The following is a 16,584-nucleotide window of genomic DNA, read 5'->3' as shown; positions in this document are numbered from 1 at the left end:
GTTTGTGTTTTTAACTTCGTTTTGACTCACAAGTTATTCGCTCTTGTTTTTGAGTGGTGGTCTTTCTGCTTTTTGGCGCCTGTGCTGGGACTGAAGTGAGAGTTAGAACCTTCTGGCCATGGGCTGGTCGACCTTTCCAGAGTCAGTGGCCTTTCTCCAGTGGCAGCTCGGAACGTGTCTCCTCTGCCACCCAGAGGGCAGGTGTTCTCTGCACAGGCGGCTTGGTGCGCATTCTAGGAGGGAGAGCAGCTGAAGACCGTAGCCAGCAGTCGGCCTCTTATACCTGTGCTGCTTCTGCACTTCACTGCACTCTGTCGCCGTCCCTGGATGCTGACAGATCAAGCCGTCAACTTTCTCCAGCTGTTTCAGGCTCCCCGCCCTCACCCATTCCTCCTGTGGACAAAAAAGGGGCCACATACTAAACCTGACAAGCTCAGGTCAGGCCTGCATGGCGGGCCTTACAAACTCAGAGACCGAAAGTAACCACATAGGATGGTCTGAACCTCCTAACTAAAAGCGGGTCATGGCCGGTCGTCATGTCCTAGGCCTGGAGCTTCCTTGACAAAGGTCACTCTTTACCTTAACATTTTCGCTGCGACATTCATCAGTAGTCGAATGATATTTCCATGCTGCTGACTGTGGTGTTCAACTTTACCCCGCGAGCTCAGTGTTCTAGAAAGGAAGTTTAGGAAAGCAGATGTACATTTTTCTATATTTTTGTGTTTTTCAAGAATGAATAACAATAGGAAATTTTTATACTTTAAAGTAATCATTTATTTTAATGTAGCACCTTAATTGTATTTACTTAAAAATACAAATATTGTAATTATTTTCTGTGGATTTTGGACACATTTTGGGGAGCAAATGTGAAATCAACGCCATGAGAAGGTTAAGCCTGTCTGTTGTCTTTTTGCATCTAAGATGACATACCTTTGAAATGTCAGAATAATCTTTTCCAGACCGCTTAAGGCACAACCACTGGCACCAGAGCACAGAAGCCCTCATTGTTACCATGTTCCTTGAAGACCATCTCTATGTGCTGTAAATGTTAATTATTAACTATTCTGTACCCATCAATATAAAAGACGTACGTATCTTCTATTTTGCCTTTTTATCCAACCAATAGATGAGGACACTGGGTATAAACAATTTGATCTGCTCCTCTGGTAAATATCACATTAGGCTCAGATCATCATGACATGGGGGTTTCCTGAACAGTGTGTGTCTGGTGAGAACCTCACCTGATTCTGTCCCCGGGGCACCTGAGGGAAAGTGGCTGCCTATGTACAAACAAGGTTTGGTCACGGAGGCTTTTGAGGCATGCTGGGCTTTGTAGAGGAGGAAAAATAATTTTCCCTTTTGCCCTTCTAGGTTCTTGGCTGAGACACTCCTTCTCCACCCATAATTTAAAGATTAACAGGAGAAAAACATTGGAGCTTAATGACACCTATATACCTCCTGTACACATGAGAGACCCAGGAAAACTATGTAAGTGCCAGAAATGGTCTAAGCCATCACCTTAAATACCTTCTTCAGCTAAAGACAAAAGATGTTGGGAGTTGAGGGGGCAGCCAGTTAATGAGAGGTTATCAGGCAAAGCACAGTAAACAAGGGTAAGGTTATACATTGTTAAGGCAGAAAGATGAGAAAATAAGTCCAATATGAACCCACTTAAATGTAAAACTTGACCCGCTTGACTTTCAGTTTTTACTTCCTGCACTTGTATCCTATTTGAATTTGATGGGCAAGCATTTTACACTTAACACACACACACACACACACACACACACACACGCAAAGGCCTTCAGAGCCCAGTGTAGGCCCCGGTGAAGAAGACGGAGGCAGGAGAGAAGAAGCCAAGGAAGGTGGCTCCCGTTCACTGAGTGTCTAGCAAGAGAAGTAAAGTCAGCTTTCTCTGGAGGGCCTCTGTTAGGTTTAGCTGCCAGGGTGGGGCCTTTGTGAGAGCCAGCCCAATAGGAGGAAAGGGACATCAGCAGCCCACTATGCAGGGGTGCCCCCCACCCTTATTGAGCATTCTGACACTTCCTTCACCTCATGCATCAGGGCAGCAGCCTAAGTATTCTCATGGACCAGCTTGGTGTGTGGTTGGTGAACCAAGTAGCTGATGACAAAGACCACAGAAGTCAAAAGCATTTTTCTCTGTTTTCCATCTTTCCCTTTTTTCTTCTAACTTTTTAAATTGAGTCTATTTGTCATATAATATCGTGTATATTTAAGGTATACGATGTATTCATTTCATAGGGGGATATGTTGTTAATATGATTGCCATTGTAACGATATTTAGCACCTCTATCACATCATTATCTTTTCAATGGTTGGATAATATTTTTTTTCTGATTTTAAAATTAACATTTTCTTTGAGGAGCATGAGAATCTGAGAAATACATAAAAGTTTAAAGAAGAAATACAAATTATCCACAGTTCCACCACACACAAATACACAAAAATAATAACTGTTTCAGACTGAGGCTGAATTGTTCCAAGATTTGTGCGTGAGAAGTCACAAGCCCAAAGAACACACACGGTGGCTGAGTGCGAGACATAGGTTTATTGAGACTTACAGACCCGGGAGAGCCTCCGGGGGCGGCTGGCTGGAGGAGTAGTGATCCGCACGCAGGCAGAGAAGAAGCAAGATTATATAGATACAGCAAAACAAAGAGTGTGCCCTGGGAGAAATCATTTGGTGGGCCCTGCAAACCTGCTCCCAAGTACACAGTGTCCCAAGACGACAGGAGACCTTGACTGCCTGCTAGCTTACCTGCCTGTGGGCACTGGTTTTCTTCTTGTTTTTTAAATGTCAAAGGTTCAGAAATAGCCAAAGTAAAACTAATGAATCACTGAAGTAGTAATTGATAAAAATGTATTGTGCACACACCAAAAAGTTTGCAAGCTGGGAGCACTCAGGCCAAAATATGCAATGAGTCTCGGGTATACTGTTACAAAGAAGCTTATACGGTGAGAACGTAGTGTCTTCACAGTGATGGGTAATTAAACTAAAATAATGACTAAACTGGTTTTATTTGCTCAGGGAAACTCCAAGGTTGGTCTCCATTTGCTTTTGATTTTAACATATATTTTTTTGCTTTTGTTTTTACAAAATGTAATCATACAAATGGTTTTGTGTCTTTTTCATTTAACATTGAAAGCATATGCCCCATCAATATTTGCCCATGACATAATTTGTAATTGCTGCAAAGTACTTTTTTAAAATATGCAAATATGTGACTTTTTGGCCTTTTTTTTTTTTTTTAAGGAAGGCACAGCTCGCAGTGGCCCATGAAGGGATCCAACCAGCAACCTTGGTGTTATCAGCACCACGCTCTAATCAACTGAGCTAACTGGCTTCCCCGTGCTATTTGTTTTTTCCATTTTTTGTTCTTGTAATGGACATCCCTATGGCTAAGACTTTTTTTTTTTAAATCAGTGATAACTGCCATAGGACAAATTCTTTGAATTGGAATGAATGAGTCAAGCTATGTACAATTGTAGGGTGTGTTTTTTTTTTTTTTTAGTTTCAGGTGCACAAGACAAAGTAATACTTAGACATTTATCATTTATATCCCTCACACTGTGTGAACCCTCCTCCCCCCATCCACTATCCCTCTGACATCGCACAGAGCCATTACACTTCCACTGTCTCTGTTCCTAATGCTGTAGTCCACTTCTTGTAAGTATATACATATACACACACACACACACACACACACACAAGCTTGTAGTTGACATTCATTATTCTTCAGCTTCAGCTTCAGGTGTACAGTGCAGTGATCAGGCATCTACATCATCCCTGAGGTGGTCTCCCTAATGAGACACGTGTCCATTGGATACCCTACAAAATCTTTACAACATTATTGATTACATTCCCCAAATTAATTTTCAAAACCCCATGGCCATCTTGTGGTTACTGACAATTGTAGGGTTTTGAATCATATTTCTAAATTACCTTTGTTAAAAAAAACAAAAACAGGCCCAAATGGAGTCGCTTATACTAAGCCCCCATCATCAAATTGAGACTTAATTATAGTTTTGGATCTCCCAGAAATGGAATCTTAAAACAGTCAGTCAGGAATCACATGATCGGCACTGGTTAGGTAACCTGCCTGATGACCCATCATCCCAAAAAGGAGAGTGACTTTGCAACAACCAACCCATTTTTTGCCTTGTATAACCTTCTTGTTCCCCCTCCCTTCTGCCTATAAAAGTCTTTCGGAACTCCTTTCTGTCTGCTAGATTGGGTGCTGCCTGATTCAAATCGATTTTTGCTTGAACACACTCTTCAAGTTTTTAACATGCCTCAGTTTATCTCTTAACACCCTCTAGAAAAGCTTTGCTGTAGAATCCGTATCTGTAGTGTATGGGAGTGCTTGTTTTCCTAGCCTTTGACAACACAGGGTGTTACACTTTTTCTTTATGCCTTTAAAAAATTTTTTCAGTTACAGTTGACATATAATATTGTATTCGTTTCAAGTGTACAACATAGTGATTAGATATTTATGTACCTTATGAAGTGATCCCCCCCAAGTCCAGTATCCATCTGACACCATACAGTTATTACAATATTATTGACTATATTCCCTATGCTGTATTTTACATCCCTGTGACAATTATGTAACTGCCAATTTGTAATTCTTAATCCTTTCACCTTTTTCATCCAGCCCTCCAATCCCCCTCTCTTTTTGCAGCTTTACTAGGTGAAAATAATTTAAACACAATTTTGTATTTCTTTGATTAAATTTGAATGTGGTTATTGACTATATTGTCTATTTGTCAGTGCCTGTTCACATCTTTTACCTATATTGTTTGGGTGACATTTGTTTTCTTCTTAATTTGTTAAGAGTTCTTTACATATAGGGGCATTTGTTTTACAACGTGTAAGGAAACCTTGGCTGGAAGTTCAAACCCCAGGCTACAAGGAGACCCTTAGGCTTCTTGTTGAGCCTGATGGCGGGTCTGCGGTCGTCAGTGAAGAGCACGACTAGGCAGGAGTACAGCCCCAGGCGCGAGAGGCCTTCTGCTCACAGTCCGCCCGGAGACCCAGGCCGCCCGCGCCTGGCGCCGACTGGCGGCCACAGTGCGCAGGAACGGAAGCCGGGCCGCCCTTCCCCCACCCGCTTCCGGCTGCGGCTCAGTTCTCCCGCCTCCGCCTCCGTCGCTGCTCGTGGTCGTCCCGCCATGGCTCTGTCGCGGGGTCTTCCCCGGGAGCTGGCCGAGGCCGTGGCTGGGGGCCGGGTGCTGGTGGTGGGCGCGGGCGGCATTGGCTGCGAGCTCCTCAAGAACCTCGTGCTCACCGGCTTCTCTCACATCGACCTGGTAAGAGCCAGCCGTGCGCGCGGGCTGAATGGCGGGCCGAGGTGCCGGGGCCCGGGGGTCGGGACCCAAGTTGGGGGGCTGTGGCAGGCCAGGAGACCCCGGGGTCGTGGCCGAAGAGAGGGAGCCCTTCGGCGTGGATGGAACGGGTCTCGCCGCACGCTGGGCCCGCTGAGGACGCCGAGGAGGCCGCGCGGGCCCGGGTCTTCCTGGCGTCCCGCGGCGGGGCGGCCCCCGCCTCCCGGGCAGCGCCAATTTGTGGCGGCTCTAGGGTGTGGAAGCTGCCTCTCTTGTCTTTTCCCTTTAGAGCAGTTCCTGGCTTTAATGGGAGGCAGGAGGCGACTGAGTCCCTAGTGGATGTTGTGACTGTTGAATTGAAGTCTCCCTTAACTCAGAAATAATGATCCAGAGCAGAGGGTGGCGGTAGAGCATCCAACTGAGCGCTTGTCTGGATCCCGGCGAGGGTGTGAGCGGTTTCCTTGCGTTAACTCTTAATCTTCACTCCTACTTGTAAGGTTGCAAACGCAATTTTCATCACATTTTGTTTTTAACAGATGGAAAGAAAAGTGACCTGCAGTGGGGTTTAGTAACTTTACTGTGGGTCACGAAGCAAGTGGCAGCACTGCTTTGGGGCTCGCGCTTCTCTGTTCTGGGTACAGTCTGCATGACTGTCATTGTTATTACCATAGATAGTACACTCGCTTATTTGGCCAAAAATGTTAGTTAGGATCTTAACTTTTGCATTGGTGTATAGTGACTAATTTTAAATCAAATTATTTCCATTAAAGTAAACTTTAGAGATTGGAGATGTTGCCTAGAATTGGATGTGAGTTTAAAGGGTCTTAAGGTGTAGTGGAAACATGAAATAGGAAAAAATGTCGAGGTGGCTAACTGAGTTAATAAATGAATGATTGGGGGAACAGGATTTACACATTTTTCCTTTGGTTTTTGTAGGGTTAGTCTTTCCATTCAACTCTGAACCACAAACTAAATATGATTGTGCGTTAGCTGAAAACTACTGATATTTAAAAGAACCGTTTTGTAATAGACAAGACAGTGAATTTGGGCACCTGAAAAACAAATGCTGATCCTTTTTTATTTGGTTTAATTTTTGTTGTACATTTAGAAAATACAAATGTTTAGGTGATTGGTTATGTTTTGATGATTTTCACAAATTACAACCAAAACCATGAAGATGTTTCACAATTAGAACATTTGACTGCTCTTCATATAAATTTAATGAAATGGAATGAAAATGGCTTTAGTCATTATTTTCTTTCCTTATATTTACTTTTGAGCAGCAATTAGATTTAAAACGTGCTACTTTTTAAACTTGTGTAGAAGTTCTTCACAGCCCTCAGGAAATAATTGTAAATGAAATTGTGTATGTGTGAAGACTTTTGAATTAAAGAGATCAGCAAAAATTCAATAAATTGGTTTGCCAGGTATCATTTAAGAAAAAGAACAGGGCACAGTTAAATCCAGTGTTGAATTCAAAAGAGCAATTAATTAGATTGATAGATGAATTATATAATGTATTTTCAGTAAATGCACTTATAAATTTATGCCGTCTAAGGAATTTCCTAACATATTTGCCAGGATGATTGAACAACAATAAAAAAAATCCTTTCTAAAATATTTTTGAGAAAGTTATCTCTGAAGTTAAATCTTATTTTTTAATTTTTAATTATGCATTAAATTATTTTAACAATTTTGGTATTATTGATCAAAAAGTATTTTCTCCGCTAATGTAGCTAATATCAACAGTTCTGGGTTATGGATACTGAGAACAGTGATATTGCTTAAACATACCAGAAAATTTGTGATTTATCTGGGGTTTATGCATTTGTAGATTGATCTGGATACTATTGATGTCAGCAACCTCAACAGGCAGTTTTTGTTTCAAAAGAAACATGTTGGAAGATCAAAGGCCCAGGTAACTATATTTCCCATACCGTTTCTATTTATTCACTTATACTCTACCCTTTCATGGATCTTCTATATTTATGGTATCAGATTAATTCGGGCTCTAGTGGGAGGAAAAATATGGAGGAAGCCATCTCTTTTTAGCTGAGGGATTGTGAAGAGTAAAAGGGATATGTTGAGTAAAAGACTAAAGACGTCCTCCTTTTTTGATATACAGAGGAAATGGCAGTGCTTTGCCCCATCCTGTAAATGGTGTCCCTTATTTGAATTTATGATTGTTTGCTTAGGATGAACCTTTTGTTCCTACATTCCCTAGAGGTTGGTTGCTGCTATGTTTGGGGGCAAGAGAAGCTACAGCCTTTTTGTGGTCCCTTTTAAAAGAAGACTGCATCCCCTGAGGTTCTAGCTTCTAGCCACCCTGACCTTTCTTTAGTTCCTTGAATGTTCCATTTTGATTCAGGGTCTTAAAACATCTTTTCCCTTGCTTTTTTGCAAAATCCCACGCTTTTGTCCATTTGGCTCCCTTGTCTAAGGGTACTTTCTTAAACCTCTTAGACTAAATCAGATCTTCCTGTCATATAACAACCTCTACTTCTTCTGCGTATCATTTATCATAGTTTGTGGTTATATTTACATAAATGTTTATTTGATTAATGTCACTTTTGCCCCTAAGTGCCTTATACAGATCCTGGTACATAGAAGATGCTCAGTATATATTTGTTGAATGAATGAATGAATGACACTTGGTTACTGTATTTTATATTTTTGCTGAAGCTTTCCATTCTTGTAGAAGTGTATATGGGAGTGGAGTGACTCTCCTGTTATTTTATAAATATGTGTATATAGCTTAATTTTAATGAAATTTTGTCACATTTTAATATTTATTTTTTAATACCAGTAAGATATTATGTAAGTAGGTGAAACAGCAGTATTGTCTGCCATAAATCGGTTTGAAATACAGGTAGAAACGTTGTGGTAATTTAGTGTTGTTTGTTTTTCCAGGTTGCCAAAGAAAGTGTACTGCAGTTTTGCCCGAAAGCTAATATTGTAGCCTACCATGACAGCATTATGAAGTATGCTCTAATTATTATGTTGCAAAATTGTTTGTTATGGATTTTTAATTAAACTTTTAAAGTATAATGTATTTTTATTAGCCAAATATATGAGCTTGAAGTCATTCTGCTTTTTTTAAATGATTTTTTCTAGAATACTTAAAATGTAGTTTGTGTCCACATAAGTTAATTGGCATTTTGATATATATATGATTTGAATTATGTAGGTAAGAGGTGAGATATTTTAATATTTTTAATAAATAAGTTACTTGGAAACTTAAAGGATCTTATATTGTTTTAGATAAAAAGATGTTTTAAACTATGAAAATCCTTACATGTGATGATTCAGACTTTTCTAAATATATTGCTCTCATTCTGATTGATTTCAGCTGTGATCTTTTTCAGTTTAAAAGGTTCTTTCCCGAAATAATTTGTTTTTTAGGACTGTGACTTCTGTAATATAACACTGGGAATTGTGATGGGGTGGTAGTTTTGACAGTATATAAATATGCTCTGATCTCAGTAAAGATAAATAGAGTAAATATATAATTTTGGAAGTGGTGGGGCAGAGGGCCTCAGTTATCCTTTATCTATAGCAGTTGTCTAGCTCACAAGTAAATGGTATTAAAAATAATGAGTTCTTATTTGAGGTCTGGAATTAGAGAAAGTCTTATACTTTCTCAGGAAGTTTGTATCTCCATCCTTTTTATTTTCTGGATGTTTGCTCTACAAGCCTGCCTATAGCCCTGTAACCCCCTTACCCTGTGTTGCTTTCCCAGTGGTGCTAAAAGCGGGGACTCTAGGGGCCTGAACCCTGCCTGATCCTAACCATGTGAGGTGAAACCAGAGGCCAGGCAGATCCTGGGAATGTGTTCTTTGTGTGTTCCCAGGCACTTGCTGCCCGGACAAGGCCTGGTGGGACTAGTGAAGTCATGCCATCTTTCTGCTAGTTTGAAATGTTGCTCTGTGCCCTAGGTAGCTGGCCAGCAAGGATGTGTAGCCACTCGTAGGGACTGGGGGAAGTAATTTCTTTAAAATCTGCTATGATATTTAGAAAAAGTCAAACCTATCTAAAGGGTAAAGACCTCTAATATATCATTTACTTTTGCACTGTTACTTTAATATGCTTTTTATGGTCCTGTATTATAATATGAAGATCATGTGGAAGGCTAGTTTTGGTGACCTTTTTTTGTTTTGCTTTGTAGCCCTGACTATAATGTGGAATTTTTCCGACAATTTATATTGGTTATGAATGCTTTAGATAACAGAGGTGAGATTATTTTAATACTTTTAATTTCTAAGTATTTTCCTTCCCCCATAACAAGGCTGTTTACACATTTAGTATTAATCATAATATTTCCTTATGACTCAGAACTTAAAGACCTAAAGGGAAGTAAGGTCAGTTTTATATCTTGCTAAATGATTATAATTTTAACTAGACCTGGTTCCAGGCAGGAATTTAGTTATCATACTCTGCAGTTCTACCAAAAGGTGTGAATATAAGGGAACTGAAAACACTCAAGAGTGTGACAGCATAGCGTATGTGCATGGGTGCTTGTTTCAGATTATCCCAGCACTTAAACACTGTCACTTCCTTGATTTATGTGGAAATCTAAGAAATATCAATGCCCAGATTTTACCCAAGACCACTTAAGTCAGATTCTGTGAATGGGGCCATATTTTTTCAGTTTCCCAGATGATTCTAAAGAGAATTCAGGGCTGAAATCCACTGTTTTGAGAATGAGGCAGCAGGATGCCAAAGTTAATATAGAAACCATGGCTCTTGAATTATTTTAAGTATAGCAGTCTGGTGCTATAAGGTATCAGACTGGATTCTATTAGACCATTTAAGCTTTTCACAATGTGGGATGGTGTTTCATATAATCTAGTATAGTATTGTATAACCAGTTTTATTAATAGATCTGTGTGTCTGGAATACAGGATGAAAATACTTAATAGTCCTTGCCTGTAATTCTTTCCCCTGTGTAAAAGTACATCTGTCAAGTGGGTTTGTAACAATTTTGGACCAGAGACGCAAAAATAAAAAAACATGCAATATAGCATGAGAAAGGGTCAGAAGGACTCTTTTAACTGGACTCATCTTCTTTCCCCTAGCTTTAAACTGCCTTAATATTTCGAAGTTAATATTCCAGTCACCTAACTTCCACATATTACTTGATAATTAGGAAAACTGCAAGTTAAGTACTTGAACACATTGAAACAATGTTTTAACCAAGGTTAATAGAGTAGGCACAGGAAGAGTTAAAAAACTACTTTGAAATTTTAAAATTATGTATAGAGGTGCTTTTCCAGGGGTAAATTGGTGGTATAAATTCTTTTTATTTGAAATTTTACTACTGAATGTTTCTTAAATGTTTGTAACAGTTGTATTACTCTGGTCGTAGCTGTAAGAAAATTACACATAAAATAAAAAGGTTGGGTAAATGTCATCCTAATTAAAGGTAACTAATTTCTTTTTTCCCCCATAAACTGCTAACTAGTTATTTTTCTTACAGCTGCCCGCAACCATGTTAATAGGATGTGTCTGGCCGCTGATGTCCCTCTTATTGAGAGCGGAACTGCTGGTTATCTTGGACAAGTAACTACTATCAAAAAGGTAAAGGACTTTTTTTTCCCTCTCTCCTTTCCACATACTTATTTGGGACCTTGAGGATGAGGGAGGAAGTAAACTTGGATTTATATATTGGATGGTCAGCATCCAATTGTACTTAGTGATTGTACTTAAGAGAGAGACAAGGAATTTTGTGTCCCTGTAGAACTTAGGACACCGTAAAGGTACTCAAAAAGAGCATAGGCAGAGATCTTTTATCTCTTGGCTAGTTTGATTCATTTAGCTTGTATATTAAAATCCTTGACTGGTAAGCATAATAAACTTGCCTTTTAACATTTTTTGTAGACATGAGACATGTCATGCCATAGTTGATATATGGCAAACCAGGCTTCTAAAAAGTTACTTTCTGTGTAATGAAGTCTGGATGTATAGATGTGAAAAGTACATTGAAAAAATTTTTTGATGTATGTGTGAACTATTTAAACACTTAGCTAAAACTAGAGAATAATGGAGCAAATATCTGCATTATGATTTATTTACTGTTCAGATCTTTATTTCTTTTAATTCTTTCAAAAACTTAAACATAGATACATTGGAAGAATGGTTTTACAGATTTTGAAACTAAAAGGAATTACACTTTACTTGAAATTGTTTTTGTTCATTATTTGGCAGTTTACCCATGTTGAAAATTGTGGCTCTACTTCATTTGTTTTAACTGTTAAATATTACTCTTGTTTAGAGTAAATATTCTTATTTAGTCTCATTCTACAAAGACTTGTAAATGTCACTGTGTATTAAATTTAGTTATTAATAAATCAGTGGAGGTCTTTAGGATCTATTGCTGGGTCAAGGCAGTACTCTTTTTTCCCCCCCACTATGACAGGAGTAACTGCTTGCCATATGACCACCCCCAAGAAAGCATATTGGAAAGACCCCAGAAATGGTATTATGAAGAAAACCCTAGATATGCTGCAATTTATATTAAAACAATATTTGCAAGTTTTAGTTCTTTAACCATTGTTAGAAAGACAATTCTCATTACTATGATCCTGAAATACTAGTATGTATTAAGACTGAGGTTGGGAATGGCTGAGATGAGGAATATTCCATGGTTTTAAAAAATTGTTTCAGGTGTTGTAAACTTCTAGGGATTCCTTACAGTGTAACTTAAAATGTGACTCTGTCAGTAAAATGAAGTGTATTTGGTTTGGTAATACCTAGTATTTTCCTGTGTATCTAGATAGCACTTGAAATTAATAATTACTTTTAGTTCACTTAGTTTTTAGGACATTATATAAGTAAGGCTCTGAATAATATTTAAATAATTGAGTTTCACAACTTTGAGAGTTAATTGGTTGGAAAGCTGCTTGTCTTTCTAGTAGTTTTTCTTTCTGTTTAGTGTGATCACGGTAAACTTGTATTTGATATTTAGGTGCAGTCACTGTTATTTGGCTTTTTGTAGATGGTATTCAGTGGGCCAGGAGTCAGAGGAGTCCTGGCTTAGCCTTCGCTGTAACTCTGGTTTATTCAATTAGTTTTTATATTGTAGTTCCTTCTCTGTAAAGTAAGGATTTTGGAGTCACTAATATTTTAAAATTTAAACCCAGTTGGAATGTAGGCGAATGAATGAAATATTTATGATTATACTGTCTTATAATATTGAGAAACCACCATCAGGGGTAAATGTTTTTTCACATATTTTGACTTTGCAGGGTATCACTGAGTGTTATGAGTGTCATCCCAAACCAACCCAGAGAACTTTTCCTGGCTGTACAATTCGTAACACGCCTTCAGAACCCATTCATTGCATTGTTTGGGCAAAGTATTTGTTCAAGTAAGAGTATATATGTTTCTGGGCATATTTTCAGAACTGATACGGGAAATGGGGTCATTTTTATTTAAAGTCTTGGAGAGATTGTACTTGATGATTGTTATTTTAAGTATGATGAAGGGACACTTTAGTATACGTTAGTATCTTATGATATTTCTTGGGTTAAATTAAATTCAGCCAACATTAAATGCCTGTCTGGTGTTTTTCTCATAATATTGTGGTTATGGGTCATTGGGAGACAGGCATGTAACTAAGGAATACATATCTGTGTATTTGGGAATATAAAAACATACTTGCAAAAAACTCATTGATTAAAAAAAGAAATGATGGAAGTTAATATTTTGCAATAATAGTGAAAATACTACATGTGAAACTGGTAGGATGCATTGAATGTGGTAGTTGGAAGAAAGGTTACAGGCTTACATGCATAGAGAAAGGTGAACATTAATGAGCTAAGGATCCAACTTAACATTAGAAAAGAACCACAGAATAAACTCAGAAAAATTAGAAGGAAAGGTATAATTGAGAGAGCAAAAAGAATTAATTGGCAAGTATGATCATGAAAAAGAGAGGAGATAAGTAACTAAATGGGGAATGTAATTTCAGATAGCACAGATTAGAATGATAATAAGAAAAAAAGTGGTAATCACAGAAGATTGTCAATACATTTAAAATTTTAAAGATCTAGTAAATTCATTTGAAAAAAACATGCAAGACCAACTCAGAAAGAAATAGAAAGCCCAATAGTCCTATGCCTTAGGGAAATTTAATCAGTCATTTAAATTCTTGTGAATAATGCAGCAAATATATATGAATTTACAGGTGATTTCTATTACATTTGTAAGGAATATATCATTCTAATTTTATGTAAACTCCTCCAGAGAAATTTTTGTAAAAATTGAATACTTAGTTCATTATGTCTTTGATAGAAAACCAATAAAGGTCTGTATGGGATAAAAGGAAAATTATAAGACATTCTCATTCATAAATGTAGATACAAAAATCCTATACAAATTTTAGCACATAAATTTAGAATTGTATAAAACAAAGTATACCATGACCAAGTTGTATTTATTCCAGTAATGCAAACATGGTTTAACACTATAAGAATCTAAAGTCATTTATTAAAAAATTAAAGAGATGCAGCCATAAAGAAGAAAGAGATCTTAACCATTTGCAACAACATGGATGGACCTAGAGAACATTATGTTAAGTGAAATAAGACAGACAGAGAAAGACAAGTACCACATGATCTCACTTATATGTGGAATCTAAAGAAAAGAGTAAGTGAGTGAACTAATCAGAAACAATTTCAGAGACATAGAGGAAAAACTGAGGGTTGCTAGATGGGAGGAGGGGTGGGGATAAGGGGGAAAGTGAGGGGATTAGAAAACAGTCGGTAACCACAAGATGACCACGGGGTTATGAAAGTTAATTTGGGGAATGTAATCAATAATGTTGTTAAGATTGTGTAGGGTATCCGATGGACACTTGTCTCGTTAGGGAGACCACCTCAGGGATGACGTAGATGCTTGATCACTGCGCTGTCCACCTGAAGCTGAAGTTGAACAATAATGAATGTCAACTACAAGTGTGTGTGTGTGTGTGTGTGTGTGTGTGTGTGTGTATGTGTATTCATAAGAAGCAGCGTGCAGCATTAGGAATAGAGACAGTGGAAATGTAATGGCTCTGTGCGATGTCAGAAGGATAGTGGATGGGGGTTGACACAGTGTGAAGGATATAAATGATAAACATCTAAGTACTTGTTTTGTGCACCTGGAACTAATAAAAATAAATAAATAAAAATAATAAAAGTCTATAATCTAAAACAGACAAAAAAATTAAAGAGAAACTGTAATCTTAATAGATGTAGAAAAAGCATTTGGTAAAAGTTAGCAAAAACATTTTTTATGAAAAAAGTAAAATAGAAAGACTACTTTATCAACCTGATAAAAGATATCTTAGAAACCTATAGCAGACATTGGTTTTCTTTATTTTTTGATTAAGGTATAATGTACATGCACTCAGAAAAGTACACATATAATGGTATAATGAGAAAATTTTACAAAATACACTTGCAAGCTTTATTTATTTGACAAACTTTAATGACCTTGATGGTTTTAAGGAGTACTGGTCAGATGTTTTGTGGGATGCCCACTATTGAAATCTGGTGTTTTTCTCATAATACTGTGGTTATGGGTCATTGGGAGGAAGACCCCTGAGGTGGGTTGCCGTTGTTAGTACATCATACGTAGGGTACATGTTCTCAACATGACTAACGACTGTTTATGGTGGCCTTGATCACTTAGGTAGTGTTTGTCAGGTTTCTGCTGACAAACCAAGTTACTCTCCCCCTCTTCCTATACTTACTGCACTTTGAAGGGATTTCACTGTGGAGCCCAAATCTAAGGAGTGGGGAGTTTGGGGAGTTGTGTTCCACCTCCTTGAGGGCAAAATATCTACATAAATTATTTGGAGTTCTGCCTGAAAGATTTGTCTCTTTTCACTATTTACTAATTTATTCAATCATTTATAGCAATATGGACTCATTGATATTGAATGTATTTTATACTTTGGGTTGTAATCCAACACTATTTTGTGCTCCAGTTGTTCCAGCTTTGGCCATTAGGAACTCTTTTCAGTTGTCTCTGTGTTCATGACGTACCACCATCAATGTCTGGAGTTTTTTGGAGCAATTAAACTTACTTTCTGATACTACTACAAGACACTGCAGGCTCATCTTTTCTATTTCCTGCCCCAGTCCTAGAATCAGACATTTCTCCAAGGAGCCCTGGTTCCTTTTATTAAGGAATGGCATAAGAAACCAAGGTCTGAGTGCTTAGGCATGCCACTGGAGTCTTGTTTCTTTTAGGCCCTTTTAGCTGACACACCAAAAAATAGATTTATACTAATCTGTGTGTATACACAAATCTGTAAATATTTCTGTATCTAACCATTCGTCTCTCTATTAAGCTAAACATGAATCATACTAATGTCTCCAATGCTAATCTATTACCACCTGGATCATTCTAGCTTCCTACCCTTGCTTATCTGTAAACTCCCACTCCAACAGTCAGAAGCCTGACTCTCACTATTTGCCATCCATATACTTAATACAGTCATTTTAATGATAAAAATTTTAAAGCATTTCCTTTGAAATCAGGGACAACATGAGGATGCCCATTAGTGCTACTTGTGTTTGGTGTTGTAATGAAGTTCCTAGCCAGCACAAGACAAGAAAAAGAAAATACAAGCTTAATTATCTAACTATTATATTGCTTTGTACACCTGAAACTAACTTTAAAAAAGAGTCAAAAAAGAAAAGAAAAAATACAGGCTTAAGAATTGGGAAAGGAAAAAATAAAACTCTTGTAGTTTGCATACAATATAGAAAACTTACACAAAAAACTCCAAAGAATCTACAGACAAATTATGGAAATAATGACAGTTTAGCAATATGGCCAACTAAAAGATTATTAAAAAATCAGTTGCATTTCTAATCACAGCATCAGGCAGGTAGAAAATATAAAAATAGATAACTCACTATAAAAGCATATAACTATAAAATATAATTAAATATGAGGCATCAAGAAGTATGAAATAACAGAATAAATCTTAAGATATATACACCTCAGAAAGTTAGTACTATTAGAACATAAAAAGAAGTACCAGATAAAAGCAGTGTGTTTGTGAATCAGAAATCCCAGTATTGTCAGCATGTCTCCAAATTGATCTATAGACTGTAATTCCAATTAAAATCTCATCTGGGATTTATTTGGAACTTGTTTAACTGATTCTAAAATTTATATGGAAGAATAAGGCCTAAGAGGAACCAACACATTCTGGGAGAAGAATAAGCTGAGATGACTTGCTCT

The 16,584-nt window shown here is 37.7% G+C and overlaps 1 protein-coding gene across 2 annotated transcripts in view; it reads left to right on the top strand.

Moving 5' to 3' along the window:
• The first annotated feature begins 5,124 nt into the window (after window positions 1-5,124).
• The window catches only part of UBA2 (ubiquitin like modifier activating enzyme 2), a 31,123-nt gene continuing 19,663 nt past the window's right edge, over window positions 5,125-16,584 (top strand). Inside the window, exons 1-6 of one of the 2 annotated variants that reach the window (XM_074314413.1) lie at window positions 5,125-5,331; window positions 7,181-7,264; window positions 8,257-8,327; window positions 9,512-9,576; window positions 10,823-10,923; window positions 12,591-12,712. In XM_074314413.1, coding sequence (XP_074170514.1) covers window positions 5,194-5,331; window positions 7,181-7,264; window positions 8,257-8,327; window positions 9,512-9,576; window positions 10,823-10,923; window positions 12,591-12,712 — 581 coding nt within the window. In that variant the 5' untranslated portion in view covers window positions 5,125-5,193. The remainder of the gene's footprint in view (window positions 5,332-7,180; window positions 7,265-8,256; window positions 8,328-9,511; window positions 9,577-10,822; window positions 10,924-12,590; window positions 12,713-16,584) is intronic. The other variant, XM_019742723.2, reaches the window with a different exon arrangement.

The sequence above is a fragment of the Rhinolophus sinicus genome, linkage group LG11, assembly GCF_036562045.2.
Source record: "Rhinolophus sinicus isolate RSC01 linkage group LG11, ASM3656204v1, whole genome shotgun sequence".
In the NCBI taxonomy this organism is placed as follows: Eukaryota; Metazoa; Chordata; class Mammalia; order Chiroptera; family Rhinolophidae; genus Rhinolophus; species Rhinolophus sinicus.
This window is presented reverse-complemented; position numbering and strand designations above follow the sequence as displayed.